Here is a 25,310-nt window from a genome sequence, read left to right as displayed (position 1 = left end):
ATCTGAACAATCAGTTAAGAGCTTGTGTTTTTTTTTTCATCCCTAGAAGTTGATTTCTTAGTTTCATGGAGCAAATAATGACCAAACTAAGGATTTATTTAAGTTACCCTGAGGTTAAAACACAATCCAATTTCCCACACCCTCTACACCTGTCTTCCTTATTCCAATGCTAGGTAGTGATTCTGAGGCCCCACCATAGCCTCATCATCAAGAAATCAGTTGTATTTCACTGTGTACATAGTAGATTCTCAACATTCAAATAGGCTGAGACCTCAAACCCCTAAATTTGCAACTTCAGAACTACTTATGTTGACTTCTACTTTCACACAAATCACAGTTTTCCATCAAAAACCATCTGGTTCCCATGTTTATCTGTATAAGAAAAATTAACCACCTTCTCCAATTTCATCAGTTTTCTCTCTTACTTCATAGTGATTTTCCACCAAGAAATAAATTTTTTTTCTCACTTGGTGGGAGCTCATGCCTTTATGATGACTACAGGAGAATGGCCCATTGGAGATGCCAATCTGGTGCCCTCACCAGCTGAGTGGTCACTCCCACATGTCAGCAAAATTAGAAACGACCACATCATGGACCTTCAAGATCCTTCCCACGTGGGGAGTCTTGGTGAATGAATAATATGCTCTTTGGTTTCAGCAGAAAGGGAAGATGCACATTTTTAAAAGATTTTCAACTAAAAAGATCAAAGCATCAAAAAAGAAGAAGAATGAAAGCATGAGAGCAGGAATATAGTTTTTAAAAATTAACCCTCAGCTCATCAGACAACCTCGTTAACAATAACTTCCTACTTAAAAGAAAGGTAGTTCTAGTTCATCAGTATAATCCTATAATTTAGTATTTCCAGTCCTTCTTGCTTCTGTTCCGTATCAGCAGAAGAAGAAGCCTCAGTCACTGGATTTACAGAAAGCAGTTCTGGGCACATTCTGGCCCCACACTTGATTTATTATCCAGATACATTAATTTACATATATTATGTCTTACTCTCATCCTTTTTTTTTTGGTCACACCACATGGCAGGCGGTGGGATCTTAGTTCCCCCACCAGGGATGAAACTCAGGCCCCCTGCAGTGGAAGCACAGAGTCCTTACCATTGGACCTCCAGGGGAGTCCCTGGAAATTAAGAGGGCTTTTAAGTTTTAAAAGACCTGGTTATTTTTTTAAATCCCCACAACCACCTTAGGAGATGGGCAGAAATTGTTTGCTGGCAACAATAGGTAAGGAAACTACTCTAAGAAATTAAGCCGATGGGTCAGTGTCAGAAGTGTAGTTAGGACGCAGAGGGCTGCGGACCAGAATCCAACTCCCTCAGGCCCTGTTCTATTGCCTGGGACCTTACTGCGTTTCTGAATGCGGGCCTGTTGTGCCCTCTAGAGGGCTGTGACTTGTTTGCATTTTGAAAGCAGCTGTGCTAATGAACTATGGTGCTCACCTTGGATTGAAGCTGGCGGTCCCTACTCCAAATATTGCCACTATTACTCATAGGTAGTTTCCTTCTAGTTGAGCCTTAGTGTGAAATAAGGAGAGCAGAGTGTGTGTGGATTACCTCCAGAGTATGCTGTGATTAGCCAGATTTGCAGGTGTTTTCATTTAAAAATAAAACCACTGAGAGTACACAGCCCCACTACAGTTATCATTCCCTCTCCCCGGATTCGTTCCTTTTTTCTTCTCCTGATGGTAGAGATGATTTCAAGTTCCCCAAGACAGTCCTTCTGAATCCATGAAAGAACAAAAGCAAGAGAGATGCGGCAAGCAAGGGTCCTGTTTCAATGCCCAGTTGCATTTGTAATGCACTTTGAGATCAGTGAGGATAGTTTTTTTTCCCGGAATATAAAGGGAGTACCTAAAAATAATCTTTTTACTTTGTGAAATGTGGTAAGTGGAAATATTCCTTTGGGTCGGCTCTTGCGTAGTAAACATTTGGGAACCATTAAAGCTCCATGTAACGTGAGCGAGTTCATCTGGGCTCCTAACTTGGGCTGATTTGCAGAGTTCACATTGTAGCTTTGACAAAGAGCTTTTGGCATTTGGTTGTCTGATGTTGAATAGTACCCCAGAATGATGAATTTTAATAATCCTAGTTTGTACTCTTAATTAAATTCCCCCATCCAGTTTAGAAAACACAGATGGCCCGTGGCGGTGACCAAATTGGGCTGTTCCTCCCTGTCCCTCAGTGAAGCTCGGGAAGATGTAAGCAGGCAGCTGCTGAACCCTACCTCTTCTCACATCCCCAGACTGAAAAGGAGAATGAGGTGTTCTTCTGTGTGTGGCTCCTGTTCTTGGGATATAGAGTTGTGAAAGCTCTGGGCATAGGTGTCACGAGTAAAGCAAGAGTCCCAGAGGTGTGTCTAGGTTTTCAGGGCCCCTGCCTATCCGTGCAGAATGAGGGGAGATTCCATCCAGCCCTGACTGCAGTTTAAAATCCTCTTCCACCCCTTCTCTCACTGCAACCCAATTTTACCCCTATGTCTTCTCCACCCAACCTCAGTAACAGGACAGATGTATCTTACAAACTAACCACATGAAGTCTTCAGGAATGAGCTCGCCACACTTCTCCACCCAAATTAAGAGCATGATATAAGAGCAAGATGGGCGAGGGAGATGTCAACAGCTTGGCCTGCGCCTTGTTGAGGGATCCTGTGGTCAGTTTCATGCATCACTGCCCAATCCGTCGCCTCTTAGACCTCTTTGGCCTGTGCGTAGAATTTTTCTTCTCTCTTCACTCCCCCAAGCTGTGTCTCTGTGCTCTTAGAAAATGCCAAGGGGAATTATACAACTTGAACTAGTTTGCCATGCTGCTGGGACACTCGTCTGTTACTGATTTCTTCTCTTTTTTTTTATTAAAAGCATTTCCATTTCCCTTGCTCAAAAACTTCTGAGTGTATGTGCACAATTACCAAAATGCCGAGTCATCAGCATCCTACCTATTGAGGAATGTCAGGCTCTGGGACACAAAATCATTGATCTTGCACAACAGTCGGATGAGCTGGGACTTTCTTTGTCATGAAATGAAGATTCCTTTTTCATTTTAAAGATGGCTTTTATATACCCGACCTTTGTAAGACAGTTGCATCTTTTGGTGTTGGGAATCCTTTGGGATATTATGAATAAACCTTCAATAGCATTGTCTTTACTTAAAAATAAAAGAAACATGTTTTTCCTCCCAGCACAACAGTGATGTTGCTTGTGTTTGACATGTGGGCCTATATGTGACAGCAGGGTGACATGCCCATACTGGGGGCCAGTGAACATGAGAGCTTCGGGAAGAACAGGGATGAAACTGTTTCCTCTGTTTTCAACAGCAAGTGGAAGTGATTCAGGCAGAAGTTAATTCTGTTCAGTTCAGTTGCTCAGTCATGTCCAACTCTTTGCAACCCCTTGGACTGCAGCACACCAGGCTTCCCTGTCCATCACCAACTCCCGGAGCTTGCTGAAACTCATGTCTGAGTCGGTGATGCCATCCAACCATCTCATCCTCTGTTGTCCCCTTCTCCTCCTACCTTCAATCTTTCCCAGCATCAGGGTCTTTCCCAATGGGTCAGTTCTTGGCATCAGATGGCCAAAGTATTGAAGTTTCAGCTTCAGCATCAGTCCTTCCAATGAATATTCAGGACTGATTTCCTTTAGGATGGACTGGTTTGATCTCCTTGCAGTCCACGGGACTCTCAAAAGTCTTCTCCAATACCACAGTTCAAAAGCATCAATTTTTCAGGCTCAGACTTCTTTATGGTCCAACTCTCACATCCATACATGACTACTGGAAAAACCATAGCTTTGACCAGACAGACCTTTGTCAGCAAAGTAGTATCTCTGCTCTTTAATACACTGTCTAGGTTTGTCATAGCTTGTAAGTAAGCAGAAGTTGATTAGTAGGCACGATATATTTCCCTATCAGCCTCGCTGAAGCTGTCTTGAATGATGACCTAAGGGATGAGAATGTAGAACAGAGGTGTGGGGCTGTGGGGCACAGGTCCCACCAGGCAAAGTGGAGGATTATCAAGGAGCAGTGGTTATTTCTCAGGGTAACTGAAGCCACAAAGCCCTGCTCACACCCACTGTCTTTGTTCCAAACTGAGTTGAGGACAAAACCTACCAGATCAAGGTGTGGTTTTCCAGACTCTTCTCCCACCAAGGAAGCCACACTCCGGCAGGACTGCCTGCCCCCTCTTCCGTGACAAGCAGACCTGAGGAAGCACTGCCAACTGACTTAGTCAGCCACCACCTCAGAACAGCCACAGTGGGTCTAGGCAAGCCAGACCTTGTGCATTTATTTCAAGGGACCAGGGCCAAATGTGAAATGGGTCTTTTTCTGCCCAGTACTGCTGCTCTTTACAGTCACTTTGGTGCTTTATTCTGTTCTCCACGTCACTATCACTGTCCTTCTCAGTCCCTGGTCACTCCGGTGTCACCCGGTGGGTAAGTAGGACTCCAGGACTCCTGGTTTCACATGCTCTTATTAAATAGACAGACAAACAGAAGGTCCTGATGTTCCCTGAGGCCTCTTCCTCGAGTCATGGGGCCTTGACAGTGCATTTCTGGAGTGTCCTTCTGCCCACCCTTCACTTCAAGAAGTCAGTCTACCTGGAATGACTTAGGTTGCGGGAAAAGGCCTTCTGATTCCAGAGTGACTGAAAGCTCTGAAACCTTTTTAAAAACAAAATTTAGATTCTAAATAAAAACTCCTTCAGGGACTGTTAGGTGCTGACTTGTTCATTCCATCCTTCTTTAATGAGCGCCTACTCTGGGCCAGAGTAGAATGTAGTACTGGATGACCAGAAAAGACAAGGTCTCTGCCCTCATGGAATTTAGCATTGAACTGAGCAGACGTTACGACAGAATACAAACATGTAATTAACTAAAACTTGTGAAAAGTGCTTTAAAGGGAGGAACAGGGGACAGTGATAGAGGAAACTAGGGGGAATATTCTTAGGGTGGCCAGACCAGGTCTTCAGAGAAGGTGATAGTTCAGTTGAGACCTAGTGACTGGAAAGTGAGTGCAGGGATTGGGGGGCTAAAATGAGGGGAGCAAAGGGGGCACGAGGGTAAAATGAGGGGGAGGGGAGCAGGGGAAATGGTATCTACTGAGGTGGGGGGGGTTTACATGATTGAGAATCCCCAAGGGGGGCCAGTAGGCTAGAGCAGAACAAGCATGGTGGGAAGGGAGCCCCAGGAGGCGATCAGATGGGAAAGCAGGGGTCAAGTCATGGGGGGTTTATGGCTTAAGGTCAAGTCATGGGGGGCCTAGATTCAACTGGAAGTTGATTTGTATGTTTTTCTGTTTGTTTTTAATATTTATTTATTTATTTGGCTGCATCAGGTCTTAGTTGTAGCACTCAGGATCTTTCGTGGCAGCGCACGGACTCTCTAGCTGTGGCATGCGGTCTTAGTTGGTAGTTCCCCCACCAGGAATTGACCTGTGTCCTTTACATTGCAAGGTAGATTCTTAACCACTGGACCACCAGGGAAGTCCCCTGATTTGTGTTTTGAAAATGCGCTTTTGATAGGTGAGGTGAGAACAGATTATGAGATTATAAATGGGAAGACCAGACTGTGGTCAAGGCGAGAGTGATGGTAACTGGGACTTGAGCGGAGACAGAGTTTATTACGTCAGAAATGGAGACCTGATGTGGGGCTGATGGATTGGCAGGAGTCGCAGGAGACTCCCAGGTTTCTGGTTTAAGTAACGGTGTATATGTGGATGATACTTAACTGAGAAGGGAAAGACTGGAAGTAGAACCCTTAATTCTATAATCTGATCAAGGCAGTGATTATTCTGGCTCTAATGAGAAAATGATTCAACATGTTGTCATTTTAATCTTTCTGCTACATGGTTTGCCAGACAACAGTAACAGCTTGACAGCTAAACAGACTGTCAGACCTCCGGAAGTCACTCCAAAGAGATGCTAATCATTTTGATTGATGGCAGCATTATCTTAAGAAACAGAATTAAATTCCTAAGGTTCTTCCCTGAAGGAACTGAAGAGCCTAATCTCTAAAGAATCAGGCTCTTCATTGGCGCCCCTGAACTGACTGTGTTAGGAGAGGTCACAGCTTCCCACTTCTCTTTCTTGGGAAGAAATGCAGAGTGGTGTCAGAGGGATGCAGAGCGGTGGAAAGGGCTTTGCAGTTTCACTCAGGGTTATTCTGAGGTGGAGATAATGCTAGGGTCATCTCAGGAACCTCTCTTCTGTTGATCCTGGGAGGGAAGTTCCCAGTCCATTTTGAAACCAAGTGATACGGTCATAAATGAACTTTCCCAAGAAATTGTTCTTGAAAATGGAAAAAGAGACTGACTTGGAATATTCAGGAGGCCTTTGACAGAAGGCCTGGAGCATTGTTCCAGCCTCTGGCGTGTGAGCCTAGAGAGAGCCCTGCCTGAGACCCACCCTGGAGGGGGCCCCGCTTTGGCCCTCCCCAGCTCCACCTCCTCTCTGTGGGGTGAGTAGTTCACAGAGCCAAAGGGATGTACCACCCAGAGCTGTGTTTTTCCCTCTAGACCATATTTCAGATACAAGAATCCTGAGTTTTCCACCCAGACAGCTCTAGGAGACCAGGCCAGGAAGCCCTAGGGCAGGGCAGGGTCTCCCCCTATAGCCTATTTTCTGGCACAAAACTCTAAGGAGCCTGACCTGGCCTACTAGGTTGTTAAGACAGTATATTTGTCAAGGAGAAGTACAGAGCATATTTTAACAGTTTATTAATGTGATTTAAATAGCTATCCGTATGGTTTGTGGGCCTGCACTGGTCCCTGCCTGCCAGTTTGGGGGCAGGCCTGACATTCCCTCTGAAATGCCTCACCACAGTGAGGGCTAGTTATCTGTGCTTGCCAGGTGGCTTTTAGGGCAAACCTAAGGCTTCAGCCTTTCTAAAAGAAGGTTTGTGAATGGAGTTTATATAAAATAACTCACCTTGGTAAAGGGTCTCACGGTCTGGGATAGCCACCCACATTCACAGCAGGGTCCTCATCTCCTGCTCTTCCTTACCCCTGAACGAGAAAGGCAGCAGACCACCCAGCTCCTCGCTGGTAGAGGTCGTGGGGAGGGAAGGAGCCTGAGCCAAGTGGAGCCCGGAGGTCTGAATTTGCTCCTCAAAAATGGAGCAGCAGGGCATTTCCTGGGCTCTGAGGGGAGAGGTGAGGGCCTCATCTTGCTATCACCTAAATGTCCTTGTCCTTCGGGACCTCAGTAAACAACACCCCTTCCTCTCTCTCCCTCCTTCTCTTCCCCCTACTGCCTCCCCACCCCACCCTCCTTGCCTTCCCCCCCCATCTCCTCTGTCATCGTCTGCAGTAAACCGGTCCCCTTCCCGCTGCAGTGGGTTGAACCGCTCAGAGTCTCCAAACCGCGAGCGCAGCGACTTTGGGGGGAGCAACACCCAGCTGTGCAGCAGCAGCAACAACCTCTACACACCTGACTACTCGGTCCACATCCTCAGCGACGTGCAGTTCGTGAAGGTAACTCCGCAGAGGGCCTTCCCCTCACCCCCAGTCTGCAGCCTCCTGTTCCCCCATTCCAAGAGAATGTGGCGTGACCACTGTACCTAGGCTTTCTAAAGGCTGGTTTCTGTCTGGTTTCAGTCAGTTTTATTCTGTTCGTTATTTGTCACCATTATCGTTCCTTTGTTCATTTGAACCCTGGTTGTTCATAACTATCTCCCCATTTTTCATGTGGAGAAACTGAGGCAGGAAGCGATAGGGAATTAGCTTGCCTGAGAGAAGTTGCCAGCAGGACTGTTTCCTTTAGTTGCCCCATCATTTGCACAAGGTTGATTTGGTTTATTCGATATAAATTTGCAGGAGATTAATAAACCAAGCATATAGTAGCACATCCATGGAGAAGGAAATGGCAACCCACTCCAATATTCTTGTCTGGGAAATCCCATGGACAGAGGAGCCTGGCAGGCTACAGTCCATAGGGTCACGAAAGAGTTGGACACAACTTAGCAACTAAACAACAACAACAATATAGTAGCGTATAGTGTATAGTGGCTTCCCAGCTGCCTCCATGCATGCTCAGTGGTGTTCAACTCTTTGTGACCCCACAGACTCTAGTCCACCAGACTCTTCTTTCTGTGGGGATTCCCAGGCAAGAATACTGGAGTGGGTTGCCATTTCCTCCTTCAGGGGATCTTCCTGACCCAAGGATCGAACCCTCGTCTCCTGCGTCTTCTGAATTGGCAGGCAGATTCTTTACCACTGAGCCACCTGGGAAGCCCAGCTATGATCTTACATATGTATAAGGTTTCACATATTATTACCTAGAAATCTGAAACACAATGCAGCCTGTTATGTTAGCTGAAAATCTTTGTGGTAATTATCATATCCCCTTGCCCTGTCACTGAGCTATTTGAAGAGAATCACTTTGCAAGTTTGAGAGTGGCAGCAATGCTAACCACCTTGTAATTAAGGAAAGTTGTTTCTTCATACCCCTCATTGAGTTTGATATTAGACAAACATCTTTTAAGATTTCCTCCTTTCTCTTGCTTTGATAGGTTTTATTTTGTTGGTTTTGTTTGCTAGCATTCCACAAATTATTACACACTTGGCCTGAGATCAGAAGGGAACCCATTTACCTGAGTCCAACTGAACACCCAATGTGCTCACTTGGTGACTGTCGTCCTGGTTGCCGGCCAGATGATGGTGTACTGAATCACAAAGGTGGGAGAAGGTCCTTTCCTTCTGTTCAGAACACTCACCCTGATAATTTGAGGGTGGTGTGTGCTGACTGGCTTTCTGTGTTCCATGACTCTGTAGACACCCTGAACTAAAACACACATCGCTGATAAAAGTAACCATGGAGAGTTACCAGAGGAGGGGCTGTACCTGTGGAGTGAGCTGGGGTAATGACAGTTGGTGGCATGCTCTGTGCCATGCACTTTAAGTCCTTGATCTGATTTATCCACTTAGTCCCACAACCACCTTAAGAAGTAGGTACTCTGTCATTCCCACTTTATAGATGAAGTGGGAGCTTGTGGGGGCTTCCCAAGTGGTCTTAGTGGTAAAGAACTCACCTGCTAACGCAGGAGACATAAGAGATGCCGGTTGGATCCCCGGGTCAGAACAATCCCCTGGAGATGGAAATAGCAACTCACTCCAGTATTCTTGCCTGGGAAATCCTGCAGATAGAGGAGCCAGGCAGGCTACGGTCCATGGGGTCACAAAGAGTCAGACACAACTGAAGCGACTCAGCACACATACACGTGGGAGTTTGAGGAGTATAAGGTCTCATAGCTGGGAAGTGGCAGAACCAAGCTTCAGGCTGCAAGATTAAGTCTGTTTGTCTCCAGAGTCCAAGCCCTCAAGTCACTGGGCTTTGAGAAAGTTCAGGGAAATCAGAGCTGATGGAGCCAGGGGAAAGTGCTTTAGTAACGAACCCAACAGTATGCATGGTATGTATGATTGTGGACACTTAAGTAGTCTATCGTGACAATGAGGTTGAACCTCAGAAAACTGCAGCCCACGATTCTCCTCCCTCTTGCTTCCAGCCCTGAAGCCCTGTCATTATAGGCTGTCCTCAGAAGTGGGGTAGGAAAAAGCGGGAGGAGAGAAATTCTGCTGTGCTAACTCAGTGGTTGGTAGTACTGGGCATGTGGTTTGTGGGAAAAGAAACTTAATGTCATGATATGAGTCGTTGGCTCAACAGGTACCTACTGAGTACTTGCTCATGCTCAGCACTGTCTAGGCATCAACAAGATACTGCGGTCAACAAGATTGCAAGTTCCTGCTTTTCTAGAGCTTCCAGGCTTGTAGGAGAAGAAAGGTGATAAACAAGTAACCACATCAGTAACCTAGGTTATTTAGGAGAGTGATGAAGGCTCTGAAGGAAATAAATCAGATCATGGATAAACAGTGTCTGGGCAGAGTTGGCAAGGAGGCTGCTTTAGAAATGGTTATTAGAGCAGGCTGAGAAAAGGACATTTTTTGTTGGGACATGGAAGGGGCTGTGGAGAGAACGTTCAAGATAGAAATAACAGAGGCAGGAAAGAGTTTGGTGGTCTGAGGATATTTGGCCTGGTGCATTATGTGCAGACAGAGGCTGACATGATTTGGGAATACAGTGTGGGTAGCAGTGTTACCTGGCATCTTTAGGTCAGAACACAGGGTCTGGATTCTGTTTTAAGTGCATTGGGAATTTTTGTTAAGTTCATTTCTCAGGTCTTTCCATTTGTCTTAGTCCATTTTAGCCATTATAACAATTACCATAGACTGGGTGACTCAGACCACAAACATTTATTTCTCACAGTTCTTGGAAGCTGGATCTCCAAGTTCAAGGTGCTGGTCAATCCAGATGGTATCCGGTGAGAGTCCAGTTAATGGTTTAAAAATGGCTGTCTTCTCTGTGTATCCTCATATGGTGGGAAGGAGAGGGAGAGACAGAGGAATCAGGCTTCATTCTTATAAGGGCACCAATCGCATTCATGAGGGCTCCCTGCTCATGACCAAATTACCTCCAAGGATCTACCTCCTCATGCCATCACCTTGAATTTAAGCATATGAGTTTTGGAGGAAACACAAGCAGTCCATAACACCATTTGTATCATAAGTCAAGAAAATCTGAAGTGAAAAGTGAAGGAGATTTTGAGGCGTCACGTTTAATGAGCAACTGTGATAAGCCCCGAGTTTTCTGAAACATCTCTGGGAGTGCACAGCTTGGAGAGCACTTTTAGGAGATGGATTTGGCTACTCCTCAAAATGGAATGTGTTAGGATGAATACCCAACACTAAGTTTGTAAGGATTTTCCTAAAACTTACAACTGATCTCACATATCTCATGTATCCACTCCTAAAAACAAATGGAACATTCTATAAATAACAAGGAACGTAAAAGGAAAGTCTCTTTCCTGACAGTGAGCCAGTGGCGTGCTGAGAACTCCGAATCCGAGGTCAATTCTCAGGTAGAGGTGTCATCCTTTATCTCAGGCCAGAGGGCCTTGCTGTTGTTGGAGCAGCGGGGCATCACTGCACATGGTCCTTTTGTCTACCTAGACATTTTGAAATTGAGAAAGCTACATGTCAGAAGTAGAAGTTTAGGGAAGGCTAGAAACCAAGTAAAGTATTATTCAGAAATCTCTTTCAACTTGTGGTTCAACTCACTTAAAAACTTCAGTTGCAATGGGATGTTCTACAGAAGGGAACACTGTAAGTTCAAACTCTTGTTTAACGTAAGGGTTTGATTTTCTGTTTTGCTTTTTAATATATTAAGATGACATTTTTCTCCTCCTGACTGAATGAACTTTTAGGGCCATGTTGAGGTTGTTCTTTTACTCACCTCCTCAAACCCACCTTTTTTTTAATACAAAGAGAGTTTTTGAGAAAGCTCAGGGGTGATATCACTGTGATTTCCCTGTGACTGGCTGCAGAGGCTTTTCCTGTCCAACAGACTAAGTTCTAGAACTGTTCATTAAGTCCAGGAGTAATTTAAGTTCAATATAAAATTAGAAAGAAAGGTATATCCAATATCCAGTGAGTATCTGGGAAAGGTATTAAAGCCGTGATTGTGTCTGCTTGTGTGTGTGTGTGTGTGTGTGTGTGTGTGTGTGTGTGTGTGTTCAGTCGCTTCAGTCGTGTCCGACTCTTTGTGACCCTATGGACTGTAGCCCACCAGGCTTCTCTGAACATGGGATTATCCAAGCAAGAATAGTGGAGTGGGTTGCCATCCTCCAGGAGATCGACCCAACCCAGGGATCGAACCCTCGTCTTCTGTGTCTCCTGCAGTGCAAGCGGATTTTTTATCACTGAGCCACCAGGGAAACCCCAAAGCCATGATTAATAGGAATTAATAAGTTATGAAGGTACCAAAGAATCTTTAGGAATTCTTTAATATATTCCATAAATATTAATATCATTTTTAAATTAAGAACATTTGGCAGATGTTGTATAGCCTGAATTGTGTAACCATGGCCAAGATGCCTCATCACCATCTGGAGGCAGAATCTCTAAATTGCAAAATTGTGTTTTGAAAGATGAATTGCTGTTGCTGTTTAGTCCCTAAGTTGTGTCCAACTCTTCTGCGACTCCATGAACTGTAGCCTGCCAGGCTCTACTGTCTAAGGGATTTCCCAGGCAAGAATACTAGAGTGGGTTGCCATTTCCTTTTTTGGGGGATCTTCCTGACCTGGGATTGAACTCTCATCTGGAGCACTGGCAGGCAGATACTTTACCAATGAGCTACCAGGGAAGCCCTTGAGAGATGAATAAACCACCTGAGAGTTGAAAATGTAAACAGAACATCATAAGAGGATTGGAAACATCACTCTGGCTGAAAGGTGAACTTCTGGACACAATGACTGCTAAGTCAAAATGTCCCAAAGGGTACCCTTAACACCTGTTAGTTTCAAGATCAACTGATCTCCATTTCTTTTGTAATTTAGAGGACACTTGAGTTCTTAACCGTCTAGAGTAAAAGACAACTTGAACTCAAGCTATTGCTAAGAAATGGTAGCTACAGTAGTGAAAAGAGAATAAGAACATGATGTCCTTTGAACAGTGGTTTCATTCGCTTGGTGCCAATCAGTAAGTATTTGGTAAGCAGTTAACAATGCTTCTAGGCACCATGAGCTGTACTCAAGAAACATCTTGAAAAGATGAAGAAGAGAGAAGAACCATAAGTCAAATGACAGTGACCAATGCAGGGTATTATCTAATTGATTATGAAATCATATGGCACTTTATTTTAAGCACTATATTGGCTGGAGAATGCACTGGACCTTTAAGAATTAGGAAAGAATAAAAGGCAAGTGAAGGCAAGGCCAAGAGGGAGAAGGAAGGAAGGGATATGGAAAGCAAGTGAACATGGCGCACTCAAGGAATGTAAAAGAGGGAGTGAGCTGGACCAGTGCTTCTATGCTGGCAAGCAGTGGGACACTGTGGCCATGCAAGGCTGGATTGTCAACACTGGGCAGAGCTATTTAGTTGATCTGCTGAACCGTCACTGTCTGATACAGAATCCAGAGGCCATATGTGGCTGTTGAGCACATGAAATGTGGCTCATCCAAACTGAGGTTTGCTAGAACATAAAATACATATTGGATTCCAAAGACTTGATACAAAGAAGAGTGTAAGATTCCTCATTAATTCTTTTATATTGGTGACACACTGAAGTGAAACTATTTTGGATATGTTACGTTAAATATATAAAATTAATTTCACCTGTTTGCTTTTACTTTTTAAAAAATGTGACAACTAGAGAATTTATGTGGGGGTTTTCCTGGTGGTCCAGTGGTTAAGACTCTGTGCTTCCAATGCAGGGGGCATGGTTTCAATTTTGGTTAGACCACTTAGATCCCACATGCTGCTCGGCCAAAAAAAAATTTTACCTATGTGACCTCACATTATATTTTTCTTGGACAGTACTGTGCTAGGTAGAAAAGGCTTCACAGGTGAACAGGAGAAGGGAACTGACCAAAAGTGACGCTTGAATCTAGAAACGCAGCTGGGGAGATTTCCTGAATACATTTGGCTTGTGCCTTCTCAAATTTCTTTTAAGGTGACACTTTGACTCAGATGGTAAAAAATCCACCTGCAATGCGGGAGACCTGGGTTCGATCCATGGGTTGGGAAGATCCTGTGGAGAAGGAAACAGCTACCCACTCCAGTATTCTGGCTTGGAGAATTCCATGCACAGAAGAGCCTGACAGGCAACAGTCCATGGAGTCGCAAATAGTCGGACACGACTGAGCGACTTTCATTTTTGTTGACATCATACTTGTTTGTGACTTTTCTAACTTAAAAGAGGAAGCATTGTGAAAGCAAGGCTGTGAGATCCCTAGAGTAGGTAACCAATGGGCAGTGCCTTTGTATTGAATAGGCAGTGTGTTTCACACCATATTTTTTAGGTGAAGAATCATTGGGGCTTTAACTAAAAGTGAAAAAGTGAAAGTGTTAGTCATTCAGCCATGACCAACTCTTTGGGACCCCATGGACTATATGTAGCCTGCCAGGCTCCTCTGCCCATGGAATTCTCCAAGCAAGAATACTAGAGTGGGCAGCCATTCCCTTCTCCAGATCTTCCTGACCCAAGGATTGACCCCAGGTCTCCTGCATTGCAGGCAGATTCTTTACCATCTGAGTCACCAGGGAACTAAACTGGAAGCCAAATCTAAACTAACTAGTTAAAAGAACGCAAATAGAATAATACCAAGTGCTTTGTTGGGCTTACCAAGAGTCATTTAGGACATTTTCCTGTCATTTAAGCCAGGAGAACCTTCAAGACTCCAAAGAAAGCTTCACTTTTAGAAACCCTTGGTCACATTAGAAGACTGAGTTTTGATAATAACCTTGGCTCAGACCATGTGCCCTACTTCTCTTCAGTCATCCAATGCCTTGGACCCCCAAAACAACATACCAGTTTTGGGGGTACCTCCCCTAAAATTTTGTGAAAGGCAGCCTAATGCAGCCAGGTGCATTTACGGTATACAGAGCTGAGCTCAGATGCTTTCCCCTGGACAGCAAGAGTAAAGGCCCTTTAAACTGAAATGCCCAAAATGGAAGGGCAGATCCTGCCCATTATCAGACCCTGGAGTTTCCCCTCAGAGATCTTGGTGTTCTACAGTCCCACCTCATCTTCCATCTCCCTGACCCCTGAGAATGAATAGCACTTTCCCAGGCAGAATGCACATCTCAGGGCTGGGACTCTGAAGGCTTGCTAACTGTCAAACCTTAGGCAAATCCCTGACCTTTCTGAACTTCATTTCCTTATTTATAAAAAGGGCATCACAGGACCTCTCATGCTTACCCCCTTGCAGCCATTGTGCCCAAAGGAGATAACGCATTCCTGAGTGCTCTGTAAGCTGTAATGCACTGAATGGATGGAAGGTTTTATTCTCATATTCCAATGTCTGTCTGCAAAAGCAAACTCTTCTGCATAACATTAGCACTAGAGCCTTCACCAACGTCTGAAAATCCAATCATCAGTTCCATCTCTTTAGTATATTTGTAGCACTTCCAGTAATATGTAGGATTTCCAAAAATAAATAAATAACCCAATGATGTTTTAAATAAAAAGTTGAGATTAGAAGCCAATTTGGTGCAAATATTATCAGGAATGAGTTTGTTACTGCAAATAAATAAATTTGTGAGCTTCCTGTCATAAAAGGAAAAAAAAGGAAACCTAGTGGATATTTGAGTCCGCATTCAATATAAGGAAGTATATGATGCATCTTCAGAAAGGAGCTTCTTCCTGGCACTACTTTCTTGAAGAATTTATTAAATGGATTCCTATATGATTATGGAAGGCATTAGAAAAAACAGTAGTAATAAATTGACTTCATCTGTGGTTTTGCCAAAGTTTATGTTCTTCATATGGAGGTTTCTTATTTCAGCCTCTACACAAGTTGAGGACCTTGTTCTTGCTGAGTCCCCACTGACTGCTCTTTAGGAAGAGGGCCCTTGGCAACAACATAAGCCTGTGTTTTAAACCTCTCCGTGGGCAACCGCCTGCTAACTGAAGGGCCTTCCATCCTCTCCTGGGTCTCAGGAGAAGGTTCCTCCAGGTGTAAGAGTCCAGAGCCAATAAAAATGAACAGAAGAACGCTGGTGGCAAAGGGGTTCCCTCTTTGCCCCTTAACTGCTGGGCTCCAGAACATGGATCCCAGGCTACCAAGGCCAAAGGTTCCAAAGCACCTTAGTGGGGGTGCTTCTGAACTCAGGAAGGTGAGCCAGGTCCAGGGAGGCCTCTGCCCAACTTCTCCTGAACCTCGACCCACCTCTCTGCCTCCATCTTCCAGATCACACGGCAGCAGTACCAGAACGCGCTCACCGCCTGCCACATGGAGAGCTCACCCCAGTCCCCCGACATGGAGGCCTCCACGACACGGGGCACCCCCCAGACTCCCAAGGATGACCCTGCTGCCACCCTCCTGAGCCACCGGAGCAGCCTGCCGTGTAAGCCGGTTGGGAGGTGATGAGCCAGGCCGCTGTGGGGTGGGTACGGCCCGCCTCCCCCTCGGCCCCGCCTCCCTCCTCGGCCCCGCCTCCCTCCTCGGCCCCGCCCAGAGCTGCAGTCTTGCCCTCAGGGGGCCCCAGGTCTCCTCCAGAGCAGAGAGGTGACACATTTACTGTCCTCCCCAGGCAGCCGCTCAGATGGGCTGAGAAGCCCCGGCGAGGTCGTGTACCTGCGGATGGAGGAGATGGCCTTCACCCAGGAGGAAATGACCGACTTTGAGGAGCAGAGCACGCAACAGCTCTCTCTGTCTCCTGCCGCTGTGCCCGCGAGAGCAGGTCAGGGAGGGAAACCGAGTCCCATAGGAGTAAAGGGGGAATGGGTCAAGGCCATTGGGTTCTGGGATGGCCCCAGGTGAGCCAGGTGAGGGAAGTCTAGGACCATAGCCCCAACGTAAAACTCCCCACCTCGTTATGCTACCAGGGAAGGAACACTAAGGCTTACTGTGCACCTCCCAGGCATCAGATCCGCGGTAGTCTATTCTCAGAACACTGTTAGCTAGGTTTCCACCTGGATTCAGACCCTGGCTTCCCCATTTAGGAGTTCGGCAACTTTAGGCAAATTACTCTAACCTACGACTCGGTTCCCTTAGCTTAACAGATGTCTTTCCTTATGTTTGTTGTTTTTTAGTCGCTCAGTCATGTCTGACGTTTTTGCTTCCCTATGGACTGTAGCCCACCAGGCTCCTCTGTCCATGGTGTTTCCTAGGCAAGAATACTGGAGTGGGTTGCCATTTCCTTTTCCAGGGGATCTTCCCCACCCAGAATCAAGCTCACATCCCCTGCATTAGCAGACAGGTACTTTACCAATGAGCATCCAAGGAAACCCATTCTTCCTTATGTTAATAGATAAAAATCACGGTGGCTACTTCATGAAGTAGCTTTGAGCAGAAATGAAATAACATTTATAGGACGGTGCATCACAGTCCTGGTACTGTGCTCCCTAAATATTAGGAAGTTATTATTAGGCCTAATTTATAGATTAGGAAGGGCTTCCCTGGTGGCTCAGACAGTATAGAATTCACCCCGCAATGCAGGAGTCCTGGGTTAAATCCCTGGGTTGGGAAGATCTCCTGAAGGAGGGCGTGACAACCCACTCCAGTATTCTTGCTTGGAGAATCCCCACGTACAGAGGAGCCTGGCAGGTTACAGCCCTTGGGGTTGCAAAGAGTTGGACATGAATGAGCAATTGAGCACATAGATTAGGAATCAGCCTTTGTTCTTACTGGCAGGGCTCTTCCCTTTCTTTGAGCCCCCAAGACCAGCAGTAATCTGTAGGATCTCTCCTGAGAGATCTCCCATGGAGACACAATACTCCTGTCTTGATTGCAGTATTGCTCCAAGTTCCCAGCATCCCACCAGTCCTGAGATCCTTCTGTGCTTGCCTCATCAAGCTAATCATCTCCGTGTATTCTGCCACCCCCTATACAAACGACCCCAAGGCCAGCACCCATCCTGCCTCCCGACCCACCCCAATCCACAAGTCTGAGATCCCTCAGGTCCAGAGCAGTGACCTGACAAGTGCTCATAGACTTTTAAAGTCAGTGAGACATGTTTCAACTTGTGGCTAACTCAGAAAATCTAGGATATGCATAATCACAATTCCAAGAACTGAATTTAGAATGATGGTTTTTCTCCTGCACACACTGATTTTAGTAGCTAACACATGTAGCAAAAAGTTATATCAAAGGAATGAGAATAGAGAAGTTGGGCCAGTCTTTGGAGATTATTCCAGCCCATCCTCCTCGTATGACACATGAGGGCCTAGGCCTGGAGAATGGAAATGACTTGCCCAGTCCACCACACCATTTGCCTCCCTAATGAGATTCAGGGGCATTGGTGGTCAGCGTCTGGGTCCCTTTCCAGCTCTCAGATCTGGCAGTTCTCTGAATGCTCCCTGGGTTTGGTGGAAGAGAGCACATGTGCTTAATTATTATTGAGCCCTGTGATTTTCCAGGGTCCATGCAAGGAGAGGAAGGTGAAGGTGACACCCAACCTGTCCTCCAAAGTGCTTCTTATCTGGCAGGTATTGAGTGGAAATGCTCATGTTCTCCTCTCTGTCTGACCTAACAGTGTTTGGAGAGTTGGATTCCAGCTCCTCTTCTCTTGTTTCTTAGTTCCTTTTGTGGCCCTAAAAAGCCTCTTGCTAAGTAATTAGAGCCTTTGTCTTCCTGGACATCCCTTCTATGTTACAGCCATCACTGCCTTGGCTCTGGTTTTGAGCTTTCACCTGCCAAGGAACATCGACAAAAAACACCCTACCTGGATCCCAGGGTGTTCAGGTGGAAAGGCTTGTGTTCTTTCTTCTTTTCTTTTTCTCAGCATCAGATAGTGAATGTTGTCCTATCAACCTGGACACAGAGACCAGCCCCTGCAGCAGCGACTTGGAGGAAACCATGGGCAAGAAGTTGCTGAGAACCTTGAGTGAGTAGTTCTTTACCAGGATGAAAACCACCCACCAGCTGGTTAGTATGAAAAACATGCTAGGATCTTACTCCTGAAGGAGAAACCATTGACTCCTTTTGGGAACCCAAATGAGGTACAACTGTGGAAACCTATAATAGGGCTTGGGCAGGTACTGCACCCTTGATAGTTTGGGCATCTGTCCCATTCAGTGGGTGGTTGTCTAGGGCAGGAGTCTGCAAACCATGGCCACAGATCAAATCCTGACCTCCTCCCCTGACCATTCCTATAAAAAATAAGGAGGCTTCCCTGTGGCTCAGACAGTAAAGAATCTGCCTGCAGTGTGGGAGACCTGGCTTCGATCCCTGGGTTGGGAAGATGCCCTGGAGAAGGGAATGGCAACCCACTCCAGAGAGAATTCCACAGACAGAGGAGCCTGGCAGGCTACAGTCCATAGGGTCCCAAAGAGTCAGACACGACTGAGCAACTAACACTTTCACTTTCATTGTATTGGATCGTAGAACCCACTAGTCATTGATGGCCACAATGGCAGAGTTGAGTAGTTGCAACAGGGACCAAATGGCCTGCAAAACCTAAAATACTTACAATCTGGTCTTTTAAAGAAAATTTGTGTTCAGAAAACTCAATAAAAAGGAGAGCAATGTCCTCTGTGGAAGGAAGTCCATGGCAGGGAGAACAAGGTGAAAAATACTCCTTTCTAAAAACAATGGAGCTGGGAACAGAGTACCCTTCCACACCCACATACCCCAGTGCAGAAGAGAGGTTGCCTCTGATCTAGAGAGTGTAGGTCCCTGGGGATGGCTCCCAGCTACACCCACCACCTCTGGCTCAGGGACATCAAAGTCCATCTTCTCTCTGAGGGTGTCTGGCAACCATTTGAGCTGGGAATGAGGAGGTATGCTCCTGGGACACTGTGTGGGCTTCACTCGATCCCATCCAGGAAATCTCCGATCCATTGGCACTAGTCTGGACGTGTGGCGTTTCGGAGATGTCATCTCAGGTGGAAGGTGCATTCTAATCCTTCAAAATGTGCATGTGCTGATATTAGCACCTGGAAACAATGCAGACTACTGCCAAACATCGAGGGCTTTGTCTCCTTTCCCGCTTCTATTTTGAAGAGCGCTTGGGCCCTTGAGAGAGTACTCGTGTTCTCCCAGCCTTACAGATTGACCCTTAGAAACTGTGTTTTTCAGGTGGTCGAAAAAGGAAGAGGTCACCAGATGGAGAGAGAACCTCCGAGGAGAACTCCAACTTAACGCCTCTCATCACATGACAGGGCTGTCAGCGTCCACTGGGGGCGTGAGATTCCAGAGCTCTGGGGAGAACCCATCCTACTGTCTGCTTCTCCCCAAGGCCTCCCACTGGTGACAGAGCGTACTGCTTTCCTTACCACCTCTTCACCCCTAGCCATCAGTGTGGCAGATTTTCTCTCATCGCCTCCAGTTTGACTCAGCTTTGCGGTGGCTGTGACGGAAGGAGGTGCCTCAGTGGAACATGCTAGAAATGATCTCGTCCACAGCACAGTCTGGGACAGCGGAAGAAATGACCCCAGGCTGACAATGCCACTCTAGAACCCCTGATGCACTTCCTGTTCCTTGGCACCATATTCCATGCTTCCCTTAGGTCAAAAGGTGCCACTGGCAGATGAGAACAAAGGAGGCTGGGGCAGCATGTAGGAGGGTTAGTTCAGGAGACGCACCAAGAATTCCTCCAGAACATTAGAGCAGCGGGACTCAGTCATGCTGCCATGTGACGTTACAGGACAGAAAACTGTTGGTGACCAGTTTCCTGTTAGAAGAGGGTTCCAGAAGCCTGGGAGGTGTGTCTCAGCTGGAATGAAAAGAATGTAAGATGGAACCTCAAGTCACTGTATTTCCCAGGGAAACATCTGTTTTGGCTCCTGATTAGTAGTCATCAGTCCATCAGTAAATCTGCTCTGGAAGAGGAGGAGCAAGGAGAAGAGAAACCCATTTGGGAGCCAGAGATGGAACTTCAGGTTTTAAATATATATATTATGTGGAAAAGTTTTAGCCATGACAAACCAAAGAGTGCCCAGGTCAGCCAAGAAGGATGCAAGCTGTCATGCGGCTTCAGTGTGTATTACCCTGGAACATTGAAGAATCACTCTTCTTTTTTTTGTCCATTCCTCCACCCCCACCCTTTCCTCCACTCCACCAAGTCAGGTGAGTGTACTTTATTCCGAGAACATACCAGATCTCTGAATAAAGTACCAGAGAGAGCCGGTACATTCAACACCATTTTCACTTGATGTTGGGCTTCTCTTGTGGCTCAGCTGGTAAAGATCCGCCTGCAATGCGGGAGACCTGGGTTCGATTCCTGGGTTGGGAAGATCCCCTAGAGAAGGGAAAGGATACCCACTCCAATATTCTGGCCTGGAAAATTTCATGGACTGTGTAGTCCATGGAGTCGCAAAGAATCCGATGCGACTGAGCAACTTTAACTTCACTTCACGTCACTTGGGACAGGTGCAATTCCAAGCATAACCACCAGATGGCAGGATGACTGCACAGACCTGCTTGAAGAGGAAACTGATCAGAAACCACAGAGCTAGTCTAGCCTTACGGAAAATGTGGAAGTAAGTGAAGGTTGTCTTTGGGACACCTGAGTCCCTTTCTGATGTACATCCCACCCATTGGGTTCCCTGGATCAGGGATCCAGTGATCCAGTGCTCATCTCAAAACCATTCCCTAACTTTTCTCTGGGGATGTAATTCTCAGGCTTCCCTCATCTTCCTCCAAAACCATTACTCCCACTTCCCTATACCCATTCAATCAATAATCACATAGAGGTTGGAGAGACTGATAATTCCTCTGGGTTATTTGCATCTCAAAAGAAAATGCTTACCCATGGGAACCTTTACCTCAGGGGTTCTTAACTTGGGGTCCGTCACTCCAGGGGGTCCATTGTTGGACTTCAGAGGGTCTATGAAACCCCTAATTCTGTCAGAATTTAGTGTCTGCCTTCTTATGTGTGTTTTCCAGAGGGCTAAAGCTTTCATACGATTCTCAAAGTTCTCAGACCCGCAAAGTATTAAAATCCACTATTTTAACTAGTGGAACTTTCGGCCCAGAGTTTCTGCAATGCAGACTGAAATGAATACTGGGTAGTTTGAGGCAGATTTTTGGTTGTAAATGGTCTTCCCAAGTGTCCATCAAACCGATGGTGAAAGCTGGCACCCACCAAGTGGAAGTCGTCAGAAATCCTTGGCATACCCTATGGTATTGTACAGCGTACACCCATGTAACTTGGTCCCCACCAAACCCCAGCAGGTGGCTGCAGACAGGAGGGGCACAGCATGTGGAAGTGGACTTCGCCTTTTTCAGCAGTGTATTATTGACTTCACATACTTTGCCTGGCCTTGCCTGAGGCTCAGCAGCGCATGACTTCTCATAGATAACTCACAGCTACCACTCACACCCAACACCTACCTTTGCCTGGTAGAAACAGCCAAAGTGTCAGCCCTCGGTGCTGGGTGCCTCTGACCCAAACTGGTGAATGCTGTTTCAAACAAGGTCTGCAGTCACGCAGTCTTCTTGCCCAGCTGGCCACTGGCCCAAGGGTTCCGCCTGGGTAGTCTTCCTTTCATTACCCCTTAGGCCACTGCTGTTGCTTTACACCCGTCTCTTTGCAAAATCCCTAAGGAGCCTGTCACCACTCCTCTCCCTTTACCCTACCCCATCCCAAGATTTTCTTCAGGTTAAAAAAAGAGGATTTTGAAATAAAATATTTATGAAGGCTCAATACATTGTAAATAATTTTTAAATAAAATAAAAATCCTTTTCCTGGACTATGGCTGTTTTCCTTGCCCCTGCATCTCAGAGTTCCAAAGTGGTTTTTGTTTGAGATGTAGGGTGGGGTGGGGCACACATAATTACCTTACCTGAGGACCACCTGCCTGAAGAGGCACTCCTCTCAAGGCCAGGTGTGAGGTTGCAGGTAAGGTTACAGGAAAGCCCTATGCTCTGCTTTGGGATGTCAGATGGGTAAGATTTTGCAGGAACAACTTTCAGAAATGGAAAGTTAAACCCAGATGAGAAGCCAGAGTGTGACTTTAGACAAGAAAGGAGCATGAGGATGAAAATGAGAAGGGCTTGCACTTTTCGGAGCCCTGTGTTTACGAGGCACTGGACTGGGTGCCTTCCAAGTTCAAGGTCTTAGGGGCTAGATCCAGTCTAGCATTTTAAGCAATGGGCTAGTCACACTGGCTCACTTCTGCAGGCCCTTTGGAGAGGAGCCAAAGTAGCCCCATTCCAGTGATTTCCAACCAGAGACTGGGAAAAGGAACAAGGGAGCAGGGAGGGCTTATTGAGTAGTTATAAACCAAGATAGGAGCAAGGGGACAACCAACAGGTGGGCAGAGTCGTTGGAGTATTTATGGAATTTGTGGAAGGTTGGAATCTCTCACCTACTACTGTCTCCAATCAGCACACAGGACAATTAGTGAGCGACCTGAACCAGGACTGCTTGGGATTCTTCCCAGGAGCTGCCTACAGGCTGTAAAGTTCACTGTGCGCGCATGCTCCGTAGTGTTTGATTCTTTGCAACCCCATGGACTGTAGCCCACCAGACTCCTCTGTCCATGGGATTCTCCAGGCAAGAAAACTGGAGTGGGTTGCCATTTCCTACTCCAGGGGATCATCCCAACCCAGGGATCAAACCTGCATCTCTTATGTCCCCTGCATTGGCAGGTAGGTTCTTTACCACTCGCACCAGCTGGGAAGCTCCTAAAGTTCATTAACAGTAAACACATGATGTGATGTTAATTGCTCAGTCGTGTCCGACTCTTCGCGATCCCATGGACAGAGGAGCCCACCAGGCTCCTCTGTCCGTGGAATTCTCCAGGCCAGAATACTGGAGTGGGTAGCCTTTCCCTTCTCCAAGGGATCTTCCCAATCCAGGGATCTTCCCAACCCAGAGATCAAACCCGGGTCTCTTGCATTGCAGGCAGATTCTTTATCATCTGAGCCACGAGGGAAGCCTTAAATAAATGATGCTAATAACTATTTTGTTCAGGGTTATAACCCTGAACAAAATGTGAACTTCGGAGGTAGGATCAGCCCAGCACTCATGGTCCTAGTCTTCACCACTTTCTGGCCATGGAACCTTGAGCAATTCATAACCTATTTCACAGACTGTGAAACAGGACAGGGACCACGGTCCTTCTCAGGGTGGTTTTGAGAAAGAAAGGAGCGTGCCTACATGGAGAGGCACACGGAGAAGCCCTGCAGTAAAGAACCTTGTGTAACTGGCTAAGGCCAGCTTCTCCCAGCCTTGCCCAAGGCCATTCGTGGGAAAAAGGAATACGCTGCAGGGAATAGACATGTAAGAAGAGAATTAAGAAGGCCAGATTCTCATGAGATTGGGACTTCTTTATATGCTAAAAACATTTGAGCACTTTGGTAAGTATACTTTGGCTTAAAGAAGTGTTTCCAACTGGGTTTTCATTAGCAATCCCCCTAGAGAGAAATATTAAATTCAAATTCTCCCCAACAAGAGAAATCAAGATTTTGATAAATTAAGATACCCAGAAATAAGATTTTGTCAGGTAGGATTTTGCTTTGGAAGACCACAAACCCACTTTAATATTTTAGACCTTCTTTTGCCCCCATGAACCAATCTTTGCCACCTTAGAGGTCCTATCACCACTGTTGAGAATTCAGTTTAAAGCTGTGTTTGGGAAGAATGATAGATTGACAGAAGGTAAAAATCACTGAACTTCAGTTTTTCTCATCTTCCCTTATGAAAGGCAAGCATCTTTAAATAGGAAGGAGAACAAACATTGATAGAAAAATAAAATGAAAGGTAATGGAGAGATGAATGTGAGGTCATATCCATTCGCATCCTCCAGACCCAGTCACGCACTGACACGAGTTCTCTGAAGGACTGCAGGGTGGTGAAGGATCTAGAAGCCATAATCTGTGCAGGAACACTGAAGCATCATGGAGGGTGGAGTTTCACGTGGAGAAGCAAAAGCAAGGAATACCAACTGATACTCTCAAATATTTGAAAGGTCATCAATAAGAAGTACCCAGAGATTTAGTGTGTGTGGTTTAAAGGAAGGGAGGAGGAGAGCCAGGGGATAGGGTAGATGGAAATCAAATTCTGGATCAAGGTAAAAGACCTCCTTAATGAAAATGCTCCATCAGTAGAATGGGATGATGTACCAAGTATCGAAAGAACACAACCCCCTACCCAACCTAGTTAAAAATGGTGAGTCAGGGACAACACATCGGGAGAGTGTGTTGCATTGGGAGAGAGAGGCTGCAGCTGATGACTCCTAAGATTTGATCAGCCCTCAAGACTGTAGCATTTGGGGACTTCCCTTGCAGTTCAGTGGTTAGGAATCCACGCTCCCTCTGCAAGTGGTGCAGGTTTGATCCCTGGTTGGGGAACTAAGATTGCACATGCAGCACAAGGCAGCCATTTTTTTTTTTTTTTAATTAAAAAAAACGACTGTAAAATTTTATTGTTTTTGTCTTGAGGCTGGCTAAGTACAGGGCTTGCAGGCCTGTGGGGTGCAGCCCAACACTGAGTGTTCCTGACTTTCTGACTTAACAAGATTTATAGGATAGCGCCATGTACCTATGCTCCAGGGGCTCCTGCAGCTTGCTAAGCCTCAGAGTGATCCTCAGGCTGAGGCATTGGGTGCCCCTCCCCCGGCCCAGAAGCTTCCCATTCTGACAGCCCCATGACTCTGGCAGTGGTCCTTTGAGCCTCAGCTTCATGTAGGGAGTGGGTGTGAAGTTCCTCTGGGTTATCTGTGGTAGTCGTGAGGACTGAGATGCTTCCCTGGTGGCTCAGACTAAGATCATGGCATCCGGTCCCATTAGTTCATGGCAAATAGATGGGGAAACAATAGCAACAGTGAGAGACTTTATTTTCTTGGGCTCCAAAATCACTGCAGATGGTG

The 25,310-nt window shown here is 46.2% G+C and overlaps 1 protein-coding gene across 5 annotated transcripts in view; it reads left to right on the top strand.

Moving 5' to 3' along the window:
* Positions 1-22,187, top strand: part of CNNM1 (cyclin and CBS domain divalent metal cation transport mediator 1) — a 60,313-nt gene extending 38,126 nt beyond the window's left edge. For 3 of the 5 annotated variants that reach the window (XM_081549194.1, XM_081549188.1, XM_081549177.1), the window contains 5 exons: positions 7,308-7,471; positions 15,742-15,898; positions 16,085-16,234; positions 18,278-18,379; positions 19,573-22,187. In XM_081549194.1, coding sequence (XP_081405320.1) covers positions 7,308-7,471; positions 15,742-15,898; positions 16,085-16,234; positions 18,278-18,379; positions 19,573-19,652 — 653 coding nt within the window. In that variant the 3' untranslated portion in view covers positions 19,653-22,187. The remainder of the gene's footprint in view (positions 1-7,307; positions 7,472-15,741; positions 15,899-16,084; positions 16,235-18,277; positions 18,380-19,572) is intronic. The other 2 variants (XM_081549206.1, XM_081549204.1) reach the window with 1 other exon arrangement.
* The last annotated feature ends 3,123 nt before the right edge of the window (positions 22,188-25,310 follow it).

Source organism: Giraffa tippelskirchi, chromosome 2 (genome assembly GCF_054371585.1).
Source record: "Giraffa tippelskirchi isolate mGirTip1 chromosome 2, T2T-mGirTip1v1.2.pri, whole genome shotgun sequence".
Taxonomy (NCBI): Eukaryota; Metazoa; Chordata; class Mammalia; order Artiodactyla; family Giraffidae; genus Giraffa; species Giraffa tippelskirchi.
Note: the sequence above shows the minus strand (reverse complement) of the source record. Positions and strands in the feature narration are given on the sequence as shown.